The sequence below is a fragment of the Lithobates pipiens genome, unplaced genomic scaffold (assembly GCF_037356315.1).
Source record: "Lithobates pipiens isolate NorthernLeopardFrog02 unplaced genomic scaffold, aLitPip1_a1.2 Scaffold_18, whole genome shotgun sequence".
NCBI classification, from domain to species: domain Eukaryota; kingdom Metazoa; phylum Chordata; class Amphibia; order Anura; family Ranidae; genus Lithobates; species Lithobates pipiens.
In genome coordinates this window covers 12,533,324-12,549,960 of record NW_027507758.1, presented here as the reverse complement: position 1 = coordinate 12,549,960, position 16,637 = coordinate 12,533,324, and the positions used below count along the sequence as shown (strand labels likewise).

Genomic DNA, 16,637 nt, shown 5'->3' with positions numbered 1-16,637 from the left:
CAGGCTAACCCCCCCCCCCCCCCACCCCTTCACCCTCTGCAGTAATGCTGGCAGCACTCATACATCTATTTCCCAATGACAACCTCTGGATATGACGCTGAGCACGTGCGCTCAACTACTTTGGTTGACCATGGCGAGGCCTGTTCTGAGCGGAACCTGTCCTCTTAAACTACTGTATGGTCTTGGCCACCGTGCTGCAGCTCAGTTTCAGGGTCTTGTCAATCTTCTTATAGCCTAGGCCATCTTTATGTAGAGCAACAATTCTTTTTTTTTCAGATCCTCAGAGAGTTCTTTGCCATGAGCTGCCATGTTGAACTTCCAGTGACCAGTATGAGAGAGTGAGAGCGATAACACCAAATTTAACACACCTTCTTCCCATTCACACCTGAGACCTTGTAACACTAATGAGTCACATGACACCGGGGAGGGAAAATTACAAATTTTCCCCAGTTTGGACATTTTCACTTAGGGGTGTACTCGCTTTTGTTGCCAGCGGTTTAGACATTAATGGCTGTGTGTTGAGTTATTTTTAGGGGACAGCTAATTTACACTGTTATACAAGCTGTACACTCACTACTTTACATTTACATATATAATAAAATATTTACAAAAATGTGAAGGGTGTACTCCCTTTGTTGAGATACTATACAGTGCCTTGCGAAAGTATTCGGCCCCCTTGAACTTTTCAACCTTTTGCCACATTTCAGGCTTCAAACATAAAGATATAAATTTTTATTTTTTGTGAAGAATCACCAACAAGTGGGACACAATTGTGAAGTGGAACGAAATCTATTGGATCTTTGAAACTTTTTTAACTAATAAAAAAATGAAAAGTGGGGCGTGCAAAATTATTCGGCCCCCTTGCGTTAATACTTTGTAGAGCCACCTTTTGCTGCGATTACAGCTGCAAGTGGCTTGGGGTGTCTCTATCAGTTTTGCACATCGAGAGACTGAAATTCTTGCCCATTCTTCCTTGCAAAACAGCTGGAGCTCAGTGAGGTTGGATGGAGAGCGTTTGTGAACAGCAGTTTTCAGCTCTTTTCACAGATTCTCGATTGGATTCAGGTCTGGACTTTGACTTGGCCATTCTAACACCTGGATACGTTTATTTGTGAACCATTCCTTTGTAGATTTTGCTGTATGTTTGGGATCATTGTCTTGTTGGAAGATAAATCTCCGTCCCAGTTTCAGGTCTTTTGCAGACTCCAACAGGTTTTCATCCAGAATGGTCCTGTATTTGGCTGCATCCATCTTCCCCTCAATTTTAACCATCTCCCCTGTCCCTGCTGAAGAAAAGCAGGCCCAAACCATGATGCTGCCACCACCATGTGTGACAGTGGGGATGGTGTGTTGAGGGTGATGAGCTGTGTTGCTTTTACGCCAAACATATCGTTTTGCATTTTCGGCAAAAAGTTTGATTTTGGTTTCATCTGACCAGAGCAACATGTTTGGTGTGTCTCCCAGGTGGCTTGGGGCAAACTTTAGACAAGACTTTTTAAGGATATCTTGGAGAAATGTCTTTCTTCTTTCCACTCTTCCATAAAGGGCAGATTTGTGCAGTGTACGACTGATTGTTGTCCTATGGACAGACTCTCCCACCTCAGCTGTAGTTCTCTGCAGTTCATCCAGAGTGATCATGGGCCTCTTGGCTGCATCTCTGATCAGTCTTCTCCTTGTCTGAGCTGAAAGTTTAGGGGGGACGGCCAGGTCTTGGTAGATTTGCCGTGGTCTGATACTCCTTCCATTTCAAAATGATCGCTTGCACAGTGCTTCTTGGGATGTTTAAAGCTTGGGAAATCTTTTTGTATCCAAATCCGGCTTTAAACTTCTCCACAACAGTATTACGGACCTGCCTGGTGTGTTCCTTGGTCTTCATGATGCTCTCTGCGCTTTCAACAGAACCCTGAGACTATCACAGAGCAGGTGCATTTATACAGAGACTTGATTACACACAGGTGGATTCTATTTATCACCATCAGTCATTTAGGACAACATTGGATCATTCACAGATCCTCGCTGAACTTCTGGAGTGAGTTTGCTGCACTGAAAGTAAAGGGGCCGAATAATTTTGCACACACCACTTTTCAGTTTTTAATTTGCTAAAAAAGTTTAAAATATCCAATAGATTTCGTTCCACTTCACAATTGTGTCCCACTTGTTGGTGATTCTTCACAAAAAATTAAAATTTTATATCTTTATGTTTGAAGCCTGAAATGTGGCAAAAGGTTGAAAAGTTCAAGGGGGCCGAATACTTTCACAAGGCACTGTATATCTCTTTGTAGCTGTGTTTAAATAAACAGTCTAAGCCCTTGTACACGTGGTTGGACATTCCAACGGAAAATGTCCGATCGGACCGTGTTGTCGGATAATCCGACCGTGTGTGGGCTCCATCGGACTGTTTGCGTCAGAATATCCGACGGACAAAGTTTTAGAGCTGGGCTATAAAACTTCCCGACAACATGATCCGATTGTACTTTGTCCGATCATGTGTAGAGAATTCCAATCGGACAAAGTGCCACGCATGCTCAGATCAAATTCCTAGACCAAAGCTATTGGCTACTAGCCTGAACGTAGTCCTGTCGTAACAAAATAACGTCATCACATTATGTACAATCGGATTTTCCGACAACTTAGTCCGACCGTGTGTATGCAACATCACTTCCGGACCTCTTCCGGAATTAATCTGTCGGAATTACTCAGACGGATTTGGTTGTCGGAATCTCCGACCGTGTGTACAAGGGCTTAGTCCGTAGGATGCAATATTGAGTTGGCCAACCCTTTGCAGCTATAACAGCTTCAACTCTTCTGGGAAGGCCGTCCACAAGGTTTAGGAGATGTGTCTATGGGAATGTTTGACCATTCTTCCAGAAGAGCATTTGTTACGTTACGTACGGTCGGATTTTCCGACAACTTTGTCTGACCGTGTGTATGCAACACCGGTTTCGAACAAAATCTGACGGATTTTGTTGTCGGAATGTCCGACCGTGTGTACAAGGGCTTATTGTTTTTTTACCACCCTACACTGATGTCTCAACAAGTGCCTGGGTGGGCTGAGGAATCTTGGATCATGCTGGGAAGTTTTATAGGGCGGACATACTCCTGTATATCCGCCCTATAGATCTAGTCTAGTATAGGAAATATGTTTTGGTAGCCTGACATTCTGACTATCATCTTGTGTGCGTAGCAATAGTAAAGCTGGCCATACACCTATAGATTATCTGCAGATTTTCTATGGTTAGATGGAAAAAGTGCAACAGATTTCTCCATGTTCACTAAACTGTGTGGATGGAGGAATCTCCCACTTTTTCCATTTAACCATAGAAAATCTGCAGATAATCTATAGGTGTATGGCCAGCTTTAGATATCCATTGAAAGACAATGGGCCAGCCATTGGCCAAGCACCAAGATGTGCTGGAAACCCTGCCTGACAGCGACAATGGCTCCTTATTCCGCTTTATAACAAAGGAGAGGATTGTCCTGTGTCCAGGAAGATCTGATGTGTGATGGCAATCATCTACAACTGATTCTCCGTCACCCTCCAGGACATCAGCAATCGACAAATTTGGCAGCAAAGATCAGAATCAGCTGATCCCTTGAATTATTGGACGATCGAAGTCTTTACCGTTGGGTGGAATTAAACTGCCCAGTTGATTGTATGGAATGTAGAAGCAGGACAATGTCATAGGCATGCTTTGTTTACCGCTGCAGGCCCAAAATGTTACAGAAAGTTCTTTTTTCTGGCAAACAATTCATTCGGTAACAAAGAGCAGACACAAACAATACTGCAGATTTGTAATATCGAATCCTCCAAAATGCCCCCAATTAGTGCAGACGGCAGCATTCCATGTAAGAGGTGTACAGCGTATGGTCGGTGCAAAGTAACATGTGGCTGTGTCTGTGTCCGCAGGGGAGAAAATGTCTTTGGGCCGCCAAGAAGCATTTGAAATCTTCAAGCGCGATTATCCGGACAGAGTCGGCATTGAAGACAACAAAGCTCTCCTGAAGCAAAGGTAACGTCTCTGGTACTGCAAGGGCAACATTCCACAATTGTTTACAGAAGAATGCTAGCTATAGATTTGTTTACATTGGTACATTGTTCCAGCCAACGTAACTATGTACGGCATGAACCATACCTGTGTGATCCTTCTACATCTAGAAGCTGGAAATCCTTGCTTCCTGGAGTCCTGCAACACTTCCTCTGCTTCCTTTGTTCAGCACATGGCTGTTTTCAATTCCTTTTCCCTACTTCCTGCCTACATCACTTCCTGTCCTGAGCTTCATGAACCAGTCCAACTAATTTATTAGCATATTAATAAGGGATGAACCAGTCCAACTAATTTATTAGCATATTAATAAAGGAAGCCCAACTTCAGATTATATGTATGCTTTAAAAAGCACTAAAATAGTCATAGTAACACAAGATTCTACAGTTTCAAGCCAAGAAAGAGCTTCCGTAGGGTGAAGGGGCAGTTGCATCTAACTAGTGAGCCATTACCAGTGGCAAGATCACTAATGTGACACAGGCCTAAAGCTCCCCATGCAGACCTAGGTATCATCCTTTGCTCTGCATCATGTGTTAATGTAACCAATCTGGTTGGCACTTTCCAGCATTCATCGCCCTTATCAGCAGATCTGAACAGGGTCAGTCCAAAGTTGTGGGAGGCCTAACCTGCTGTTTTGTAGCAACCATGTGTGGGGCTAATCCTAAAACACACTGGGGTTGCTTTATTAAAGTGGTTGTAAACCCTTACAAACCACTTTGACCTACAGGTAAGCCTAGATTAAGGCTTGACTGTAGGTCCAAGAAATATCTCCTAAACCTATATGGTTTAGGAGATATTTACAAAAAGACAGGCACCGCTGTCTACGGCCCGTGCACTGAGCAGGCCACAGATCACTGCGCTATGCCGCTCGTGTCAGCTCCCGTGCGCATGCGTGGGAGTGACGTCATTGCGGCTCCGGCGAATCACAGTGCCGGAGCAGCGAGACCCGGAAGTCACTCCGGGATACAAGGCAGCAGCGAAGAGGAAGGCGGAGGACCGCTCCGGGGGCTTCTTTCTCAGGTAAGTTATTCATAATGAGCTAGTATGCTATGCATACTAGCTCATTATGCCTTTGCCTTGCAGGTTGTATTTATATATTTTTTTTTTTAAATAGCCTTTACTTCCTCTTTAAGGGCAAATAGACTTTGCACTCTGCAAGTGCAGTTGCTCCAGAGCTTAGTAAAGGAGGGGAAGCTCTTCCATTATCCAATCGTATGCAAGTAAAAATGCTCTTTTTTCATTTTCCTTGTGCGTGACCGGGTATTATTTGTAAAGGGAAACCTTACCTCATTTACTAAGATCTAGAGCAGTTGTCTCCAAACTACTGCCCAGGGGCCAGATGTGGCTTATCTTTATCCAGTTCTCGGGGAACTATTCTCCCCACCGACACCAATATCGGGGGCACTTTTTCTCCCACTGACACCAACATTGGGGCACTATTCCTTCCACTGATACCAACATTGGGGGACTATTCCTCCCACTGATACCAACATTGGGGCACTATTCCCTTCACTGATACCAACATTGGGGCACTATTCCTTCCACTGATACCAACATTGGGGCACTATTCCTTCCACTGATACCAACATTGGGGCACTATTCCTCCCACTGATACCAACATTGGGGCACTATTCCCTTCACTGATACCAACATTGGGGCACTATTCCTTCCACTGATACCAACATTGGGGCACTATTCCTTCCACTGATACCAACATTGGGGGACTATTCCTCCCACTGATACCAACATTGGGGCACTATTCCCTTCACTGATACCAACATTGGGGCACTATTCCTTCCACTGATACCAACATTGGGGCACTATTCCTTCCACTGATACCAACATTGGGGCACTATTCCTCCCACTGATACCAACATTGGGGCACTATTCCTTCCACTGATACCAACATTGGGGCACTATTCCCTCCACTGAAACCAACATTGGGGCACTATTCCTTCCACTGATACCAACATTGGGGGACTATTCCCTCCACTGATACCAACATTGGGGTACTATTCCTCCCACTGATACCAACATTGGGGGACTATTCCTCCCACTGATACCAACATTGGGGCACTATTCCTCCCACTGATACCAACATTGGGGCACTATTCCTCCCACTGATACCAACATTGGGGCACTATTCCTTCCACTGATACCAACATTGGGGCACTATTCCCTCCACTGAAACCAACATTGGGGCACTATTCCTTCCACTGATACCAACATTGGGGCACTATTCCCTCCACTGATACCAACATTGGGGCACTATTCCTTCCACTGATACCAACATTGGGGCACTATTCCTTCCACTGATACCAACATTGGGGCACTATTCCCTCCACTGATACCAACATTGGGGCACTATTCCCTCCACTGATACCAACATTGGGGGACTATTCCTCCCACTGATACCAACATTGGGGCACTATTCCTCCCACTGATACCAACATTGGGGCACTATTCCTTCCACTGATACCAACATTGGGGCACTATTCCCTCCACTGAAACCAACATTGGGGCACTATTCCTTCCACTGATACCAACATTGGGGGACTATTCCTTCCACTGATACCAACATTGGGGCACTATTCCCTCCACTGATACCAACATTGGGGGACTATTCCTCCCACTGATACCAACATTGGGGGACTATTCCTCCCACTGATACCAACATTGGGGGACTATTCCTCCCACTGATACCAACCTTGGGGCACTATTCCTTCCACTGATACCAACATTGGGGGACTATTCCCTCCACTGATACCAACATTGGGGCACTATTCCTTCCACTGATACCAACATTGGGGCACTATTCCTTCCACTGATACCAACGTTGGGGCACTATTCCGCCCACTGATACCAATGTTGGGGCACTATTCCGCCCACTGATACCAACGTTGGGGCACTATTCCGCCCACTGATACCAACATTGGGGGACTATTCCTCCCACTGATACCAACATTGGGGCACTATTCCTCCCACTGATACCAACATTGGGGGACTATTCCTCCCACTGATACCAACGTTGGGGCACTATTCCTCCCACTGATACCAACATTGGGGCACTATTCCCTCCACTGATACCAACATTGGGGCACTATTCCCTCCACTGATACCAACATTGGGGGACTATTCCTCCCACTGATACCAACATTGGGGGACTATTCCTCCCACTGGTACCAACATTGGGGCACTATTCCTCCCACTGATACCAACATTGGGGCACTATTCCTCCCACTGATACCAACATTGGGGCACTATTCCTTCCACTGATACCAACATTGGGGCACTATTCCCTCCACTGAAACCAACATTGGGGCACTATTCCCTCCACTGATACCAACATTGGGGGACTATTCCTCCCACTGATACCAACATTGGGGGACTATTCCTCCCACTGATACCAACATTGGGGGACTATTCCTCCCACTGATACCAACCTTGGGGCACTATTCCTTCCACTGATACCAACATTGGGGGACTATTCCCTCCACTGATACCAACATTGGGGCACTATTCCTTCCACTGATACCAACATTGGGGCACTATTCCTTCCACTGATACCAATGTTGGGGCACTATTCCGCCCACTGATACCAACGTTGGGGCACTATTCCGCCCACTGATACCAACATTGGGGGACTATTCCTCCCACTGATACCAACATTGGGGCACTATTCCTCCCACTGATACCAACGTTGGGGGGCTATTCCTCCCACTGATACCAACGTTGGGGCACTATTCCTCCCACTGATACCAACATTGGGGCACTATTCCTTCCACTGATACCAACATTGGGGCACTATTCCTTCCACTGATACCAACATTGGGGCACTATTCCTTCCACTGATACCAACGTTGGGGCACTATTCCGCCCACTGATACCAACATTGGGCACTATTCCTTCCACTGATACCAACATTGGGGGACTATTCCGCCCACTGATACCAACATTGGGGCACTATTCCTTCCACTGATACCAACATTGGGGCACTATTCCTCCCACTGATACCAACATTGGGGCACTATTCCTCCTATTGATACAAAAGATGGGACAGTATTCCTCACAGTGATGCCAACATTGTGGCACTATTCCACGGACTGACACCAAATATTGAACACTATTCCTCCCACTGATACCAACATTGGGGGACTATTCCTTCCACAAGGGTCAATGGTCTCCAAACGGCGAGATGTGACCCTTTGCCTGCCTTTATCCGGCCTTTGTTGTACTATTCCTTCCACAGACACAAAATTATGTGGCACCATTTCTCCTACTGACACCAACGATAGAGCATTGTTCGTCCCACTCAAACCAATGATGGGGCATGGTTCACTCTCAATGATGTTGGGGCGTTTTCTACTGTCCAAAGTCCGGCCCCCCTTAAGCCTAAATGACAGTAAACTGGCCCTTTGTAAAGTTTTTGTAGACCCTTGGTATAAAAAAAAACAAAAAACAAATATAAACAGTCTGATGATTAGTTGATCATGTTACATGAAATACCTCATGAGGCCAAATGAGGGTCTTCAGCAGATCACTGAGACCACCAGATGTTGTGTTCATATCCTTTGGTGGGACATTAAAGGAAAGGCCGGGGCTTTGCTTTGCCGACTCATAGAAGCTGCACTGTATGAAGACTTAGTCACGGCTCAGTTCTCTGAGAGCATACCCAGAGTCCACTCTACTCCACGGGGGGGCGGCCATGACACACATGGGGTGACACCATAGCCTCTGACTCAGACCCTCACCGGGGGGTAAAGCATGCTTTGTGGCTTTCTTTATGACACATTTTAAACACTATTTACACAGATAATTGTCTGAGACTTTTTAAGAGTCATAAAATATTATCAATGAGGATTTAGCTTTCCATGTAAAGAAGAAAAGAAGCGTTTCCCCAGCCGCTGCCACAGATAAAGGGGCGTGCAAATTATTGTTCCTGTCTGTGCCCTGTAATATTTGGAGAGGGAAGGTTCAAGTGGAGGGGAAAAAACATTTGAAGTAAATCCAAGTCCAGTTTTAAAAATATAATGAATTTCATCTCTCCAGCTCCTTAGATGCGACGGCTGCATCCGTTTTTAGTTTATTGTCACCTGGTGATCCTGCCAAGATCCCATTTCCTATTCTAGGGTGACAACACTCATTCCCTATATTGTATCTGTGGAGATGTGGTGTTGTCAGCCTAGAACAGAAAGTATGTAAGGTCTACAGAACACCTCCCCTATCCCCTCTCCCCATCTCCATAACATTCAAATGAACCACTTCCTATCCGGTCCATTCTGGTATTTCTCTCCTACTTGTGATAGTGCTACTGATCATTGCTATCAATGGATGGAATAGTGCCCCATCATTGCTATCAATGGATGGAATAGTGCCCCATCATTGCTATCAATGGATGGAATAGTGCCCCAGCATTGGTATTAGACAGCTTTCACACCGAGCCGTGGGGGGGGGGGCATCGGCAGTAAAGCGGCGCTATTTTTAGTGCTGCTTTATCGTCGTTTTAGCTGCGCTATTCGCCCACTATCGGGCGGTTTTAACCCCCCGCTAGTGGACAAAAAGAGGTTAAATGTGCCCGCAAAACGCCACCGGGTTGGCGTTTTGATGGCGGTATCACAGCGCTGCCCCATTGATTTTAATGGGGAGGAGCAGTGAGTTCACCGCTCTTTCACCACTCCAAAGAAGCTGCTGCCAGGACTTTTTGTGACGTCCTGCCAGCACACCGCTCCAGTGCCCTTGGCTTTTACACTGGAGTGAATGGAGCCACTTTTTTCAGGCGCTATACAGGTGCCATTTTTAGCACTGTAGTGCCTGAAAAGGGTCTTAATGGGAGGAATAGTGCCTCCTCATTGGTATCAGAGGGAGGAATAGTGCCCCATCATTGGTGTCATTGGGAGAAATAGTGTCCCATCATTGATATCAGTGGGAGGAATAGTGCCCCATGATTGGTGTCAGTAGGAGGAATAGTGCCCCATCATTGATATCAGTGGGAGGAATAGTGCCTCCTCATTGGTATCAGTGGGAGGAATAGTGCCCCATCATTGGTATCAGTGGGAGGAATAGTGCCTCCTCATTGGTATCAGTGGGAGGAATAATGCCCCATCATTGGTATCAGTGGGAGGAATAGTGCCTCCTCATTGGTGTCAGTGGGAGGAATAGTGCCCCATCATTGGTGTCAGTAGGAGGAATAGTGTCCCATCATTGATATCAGTGGGAGGAATAGTGCCCCATCATTGGTGTCAGTGGGAGGAATAGTGTCCCATCGTTGGTGTCAGTGGGAGGAATAGTGCCTCCTCATTGGTATCAGTGGGAGGAATAATGCCCCATCATTGGTATCAGTGGGAGGAATAGTGCCTCCTCATTGGTGTCAGTGGGAGGAATAGTGCCCCATCATTGGTGTCAGTGGGAGGAATAGTGCCCCATCATTGGTGTCAGTGGGAGGAATAGTGCCTCCTCATTGGTGTCAGTGGGAGGAATAGTGCCTCCTCATTGGTGTCAGTGGGAGGAATAGTGCCCATCATTGGTGTCAGTAGGAGGAATAGTGTCCCATCATTGGTGTCAGTGGGAGGAATAGTGCCTCCTCATTGGTGTCAGTGGGAGGAATAGTGCCCATCATTGGTGTCAGTAGGAGGAATAGTGCCCCATCATTGGTGTCAGTGGGAGGAATAGTGTCCCATCATTGTTGTCAGTGGGAGGAATAGTGTCCCATCATTGGTGTCAGTGGAAGGAATAGTGCCTCCTCATTGGTGTCAGTGGGAGGAATAGTGTCCCATTATTGGTATCAGTGGGAGGAATAGTGTCCCATCATTGGTGTCAGTGGGAGGAATAGTGTCCCATCATTGATATCAGTGGAAGGAATAGTGTCCCATCATTGGTGTCAGTGGGAGGAATAGTGTCCCATCATTGGTGTCAGTGGGAGGAATAGTGTCCCATCATTGGTGTCAGTGGGAGGAATAGTGTCCCATCATTGGTGTCAGTGGGAGGAATAGTGTCCCATCATTGGTGTCAGTGGGAGGAATAGTGTCCCATCATTGGTGTCAGTGGGAGGAATAGTGCCTCCTCATTGGTGTCAGTGGGAGGAATAGTGTCCCATCATTTGTGTCAGTGGGAGGAATATTGCCCCATCATTGGTGTCAGTGGGAGGAATAGTGTCCCATCATTGATATCAGTGGAAGGAATAGTGTCCCATCATTGGTGTCAGTGGGAGGAATAGTGTCCCATCATTGGTGTCAGTGGGAGGAATAGTGTCCCATCATTGGTGTCAGTGGGAGGAATATTGTCCCATCATTGGTGTCAGTGGGAGGAATAGTGTCCCATCATTGATATCAGTGGAAGGAATAGTGTCCCATCATTGGTGTCAGTGGGAGGAATAGTGTCCCATCATTGGTGTCAGTGGGAGGAATAGTGTCCCATCATTGGTGTCAGTGGGAGGAATAGTGTCCCATCATTGGTGTCAGTGGGAGGAATAGTGTCCCATCATTGGTGTCAGTGGGAGGAATAGTGTCCCATCATTGGTGTCAGTGGGAGGAATAGTGTCCCATCATTGGTGTCAGTGGGAGGAATAGTGTCCCATCATTGGTGTCAGTGGGAGGAATAGTGCCTCCTCATTGGTGTCAGTGGGAGGAATAGTGTCCCATCATTGGTGTCAGTGGGAGGAATAGTGCCCCATGATTGGTGTCAGTGGGAGGAATAGTGTCCCATCATTGTTGTCAGTGGGAGGAATAGTGTCCCATCATTGGTGTCAGTGGAAGGAATAGTGCCTCCTCATTGGTGTCAGTGGGAGGAATAGTGTCCCATCATTGGTGTCAGTGGGAGGAATAGTGTCCCATTATTGGTATCAGTGGGAGGAATAGTGTCCCATCATTGGTGTCAGTGGGAGGAATAGTGTCCCATCATTGATATCAGTGGAAGGAATAGTGTCCCATCATTGGTGTCAGTGGGAGGAATAGTGTCCCATCATTGGTGTCAGTGGGAGGAATAGTGTCCCATCATTGGTGTCAGTGGGAGGAATAGTGTCCCATCATTGGTGTCAGTGGGAGGAATAGTGTCCCATCATTGGTGTCAGTGGGAGGAATAGTGTCCCATCATTGGTGTCAGTGGGAGGAATAGTGCCTCCTCATTGGTGTCAGTGGGAGGAATAGTGTCCCATCATTGGTGTCAGTGGGAGGAATATTGCCCCATCATTGGTGTCAGTGGGAGGAATAGTGTCCCATCATTGATATCAGTGGAAGGAATAGTGTCCCATCATTGGTGTCAGTGGGAGGAATAGTGTCCCATCATTGGTGTCAGTGGGAGGAATAGTGTCCCATCATTGGTGTCAGTGGGAGGAATATTGTCCCATCATTGGTGTCAGTGGGAGGAATAGTGTCCCATCATTGGTGTCAGTGGGAGGAATAGTGTCCCATCATTGGTGTCAGTGGGAGGAATAGTGTCCCATCATTGGTGTCAGTGGGAGGAATAGTGTCCCATCATTGGTGTCAGTGGGAGGAATAGTGTCCCATCATTGGTGTCAGTGGGAGGAATAGTGCCTCCTCATTGGTGTCAGTGGGAGGAATAGTGTCCCATCATTGGTGTCAGTTGGAGGAATAGTGTCCCATCATTGGTGTCAGTGGGAGGAAAAGTGCCCCATCATTGGTGTCAGTGGGAGGAATAGTGTCCCATCATTGGTGTCAGTTGGAGGAATAGTGTCCCATCATTGGTGTCAGTGGGAGGAAAAGTGCCCCATCATTGGTGTCAGTGGGAGGAATAGTGTCCCATCATTGGTGTCAGTTGGAGGAATAGTGTCCCATCATTGGTGTCAGTTGGAGGAATAGTGTCCCATCATTGGTGTCAGTTGGAGGAATAGTGTCCCATCATTGGTGTCAGTGGGAGGAATAGTGTCCCATCATTGGTGTCAGTGGAAGGAATAGTGCCCCATGATTGGTGTCAGTAGGAGGAATAGTTCCCCATTATTGGTGGGAGGACTACCGTCTCATATCACTGGAAGTAATGGTGCCTCAAGTGTACATTGGGGTTCCCTCTATTGTTGCTGGATTATTATATATTTTATGATGGGGACACCCCAATGTGAGCAGGACAGGAGCATCTCATCACCCTGTAACCAGTGAGAACAGAGAGAGGATCTTTAGCAGGGCTCTCACATTGTTGGGGTCCTGAAGAAATCTAAGGTACCAATGGGAGGCCACCAGACTTCATGTAGGACTAAAATGTGAATTCCTTGTGGACTGACCCTTCAGAGGGACGATCTCAGCATTACAGCAGCTTTTATATAACATTTCTATGTGAATGTTTAATAAATGATTGTTTATTAGCTTAGCAGATGTCAGAAGGCTACAAACCACCATGATGTAACTCTATAAAAATAAGTGGTGCTTTCCTGCCGGGTAATTATGGGATCACATTTAATACAATCCATTTCATGTGGACCAGGAATGTGGCAAGGAATGACCCCGGATTGTTGGAAAGCGGAAGGCCAATTAGTGTTACTCATCCATCGCTTCCAGCACAGAAGCTTCTCCTCGTTCTGCACTTCTTTCCTATTCTTCTTCATATGGGGTCTTTGGTAGAGATGGAGCCCACCACATACAGGCTGATCCCAGAATACACCAATGAAATGCATGTACTGTCCAAGAGTTGATGGGGCACTATGCCTTCCACTGACACCAATGATGGGGCATTATTCCTCCTATTGATACCAATGATGGGGCACTATTCCTCCCACTGACACCAACTAATGGGGCACTATTCCTTCCACTGATACCAATGATGGGGCACTATACCTCCCACTGACACCAATGATGGGGCATTATTCCTCCTATTGATACCAATGATGGGGCACTATTCCTCCTATTGATACCAATGATGGGGCACTATTCCTCCCACTGACACCAACTAATGGGGCACTATTCCTTCCACTGATACCAATGATGGGGCACTATACCTCCCACTGACACCAATGATGGGGCATTATTCCTCCTATTGATACCAATGATGGGGCACTATTCCTCCTATTGATACCAATGATGAGGCACTATTCCTTCCACTGACACCAACTAATGGGGCACTATTACTTCCACTGATACCAGTGATGGGGCACTATCCCTCTCACCGACACCAGTGATGGGGCACTATCCCTCTCACTGACACCAATGATGGGGCACTATTCCTCCCACTGACACCAACTAATGGAGCACTATTCCTTCCACTGATACCAATGATGGGGCACTATCCCTCTCACTGACACCAGTGATGGGGCGTTATTCCTCCTATTGATACCAATAATGGGGCACTATTCCTCCTATTGATACCAATAATGGGGCACTATATCTTCCCACTGACACCAATGATAGAGCACTATTCCTCCTATTGATACCAATAATGGGGCACTATTCCTCCTATTGATACCAATAATGGGGCACTATATCTTCCCACTGACACCAATGATAGAGCACTATTCCTCCTATTGATACCAATGATGAGGCACTATTCCTCCCACTGACACCAACTAATGGGGCACTATTTCTTCCATTGATACCAATGATTGGGCACTATTCCTCCTATTGATACCAATGATGGGGCACTATTCCTCCCACTGACACCAGTGATGGGGCATTATTCCTCCTATTGATACCAATGATGGGGCACTATTCCTCCCACTGACACCAGTGATGGGGCATTATTCCTCCTATTGATACCAATGATGGGGCACTATTCCTCCCACTGACACCAGTGATGGGGCATTATTCCTCCTATTGATACCAATGATGAGGCACTATTCCTCCCACTGACACCAACTAATGGGGCACTATTCCTTCCACTGATACCAATGATGGGGCATCATTCCTCCTTATGATATGAATTATTGGGCACTATTGCTCCCACTGACACCAACTATTGGTCACTATTCCTTCCACTGACACCAACTATGGGGCACTATTCCTCCCATCAATACCAATGATTGTACACTGTTCCTCCCACTGATACTAATGATGGGGCACTATTCCTCCCACTGACACTGATAGTGGGCCACTATTTTTTCTACTGGCGCTATATCACCTTTTTACTCTGAAGGCTGAGGCATTTTCTACTCCTGCTCTTTAATAGACTACATAGACCTTAAAGTTGAACCCCTGTATGACCTTATAAAAACCAAAACACAGACCTGGTCCCGTCTTCCCCTTGGAATTATGGGACGTAGCATTCTGGTAAAAATGATACTCCTTCCTAAACTACTCTATATCTCATGGCATGCCCCTTTATACATTCAGACACATATATTGAAATCTATGGAATCCATTCTCAACATGTTTATTTGGGGGGTCCCTCCCGTCACAAATTATCATGGAGAGCTCTGAAATGTCCTGTCAGCCTTGGTGGCACCACATTACCGGACCCGGCTCTTTATCGCATTGCTTCCCAGCTCTCCCATCTTTTTCCTTTTAACCAGGAGGACAGTAATAAGTATTCTACTTTAGTATGCTCCCATGCCTACCGCCCAGCCGCTCACCCCTTCCAGATTCTACTCCGTGGTACCCGCGAGTTGTCTCACACGGGCAACAAGAGTCCCATGTTATTCCATCACTGGCAGCTGGCTATGAACATTACTAAGGCTCCTATATTATATTCTCATACGCCTCTGTGGGACAATCCACACTTGCCCGAGTTGTTATCTGTACCAGATGACAAACTATGGCTTCCTCAGGGGGTTATATATCTCTAGCAGGTCACAACTAATGGTTCAGTTAAATGATTCCAAGCACTGAAAGATGGTTTCGGTATGCCCAACCACGTAACCTCATTGGATACCTCTAGCTCCATCATGCGCTCAACTCCCAATTCTGTGACTCTATCCCCAGCCTTGAATTGCTATATCCGGTCGATGTAATTACAGGTCGTGATCCCCCAAAAAACGTATCACCCTGTTTTACAACCACCTCATGTATGTTACCCGCTGCCACTTATCCATTGAAGTCCCGGTGGGGGACAGATTTGGGAGACATGATGGATGTGGACTGGGAGGAGGTACTAGCCTCTTAACAATTAGTGTCCCCTAAGCTGTCTGACCGTCTCTTTCATCTTTCTACATTATCCATAGGTCCTAGCTAACACCGATTCGCCTCTCGAAATATAGGCCGGAGCACAGCCCAGCATGTCCCCAAGTGTGGAGATCCAAGGGGCACATTCTATCACCTACTATGGCCCTGTTCCTCCCTTCAACTGGTCACAGGTGGTCAAATTCCTCCACGATCGCATGGGATCCCCCCTGACTCCCTGACTCTATGCCCCCGTCCGTGTCTACTGGGCCTCCACTTACTTTTTGCAAGAATCCTTGTTTCTGGCTAGAATCAGGGCCGTCTTTAATATTCATTGGGCCCTGGGCAAAATTTTTCTTAGGGCCCCACCTTCTCTGAGACATACAATAAATAGCAGCTAGACTTAAAATCAGTTTACTGTATCAGACCAGGCAGCGATTGCGATTGGTTGCCAGAGGTTACAGCATTTCATTACCACTCACTGACTGGATGCTAGAGGTTACAGCACTCCTTAAGGCTCACTGATTAGTTGCTAGAGGTTACAGCACATAATTTCTGCTTG

General features: G+C 46.5%; 1 protein-coding gene across 1 annotated transcript in view; it reads left to right on the top strand.

Annotated features, from left to right (window-relative positions):
* The window catches only part of KIF6 (kinesin family member 6), a 389,098-nt gene that overhangs the window by 225,907 nt on the left and 146,554 nt on the right, over nucleotides 1-16,637 (top strand). The window contains 1 exon segment of the mRNA XM_077485383.1: nucleotides 3,908-4,010. Coding sequence (XP_077341509.1) covers nucleotides 3,908-4,010 — 103 coding nt within the window.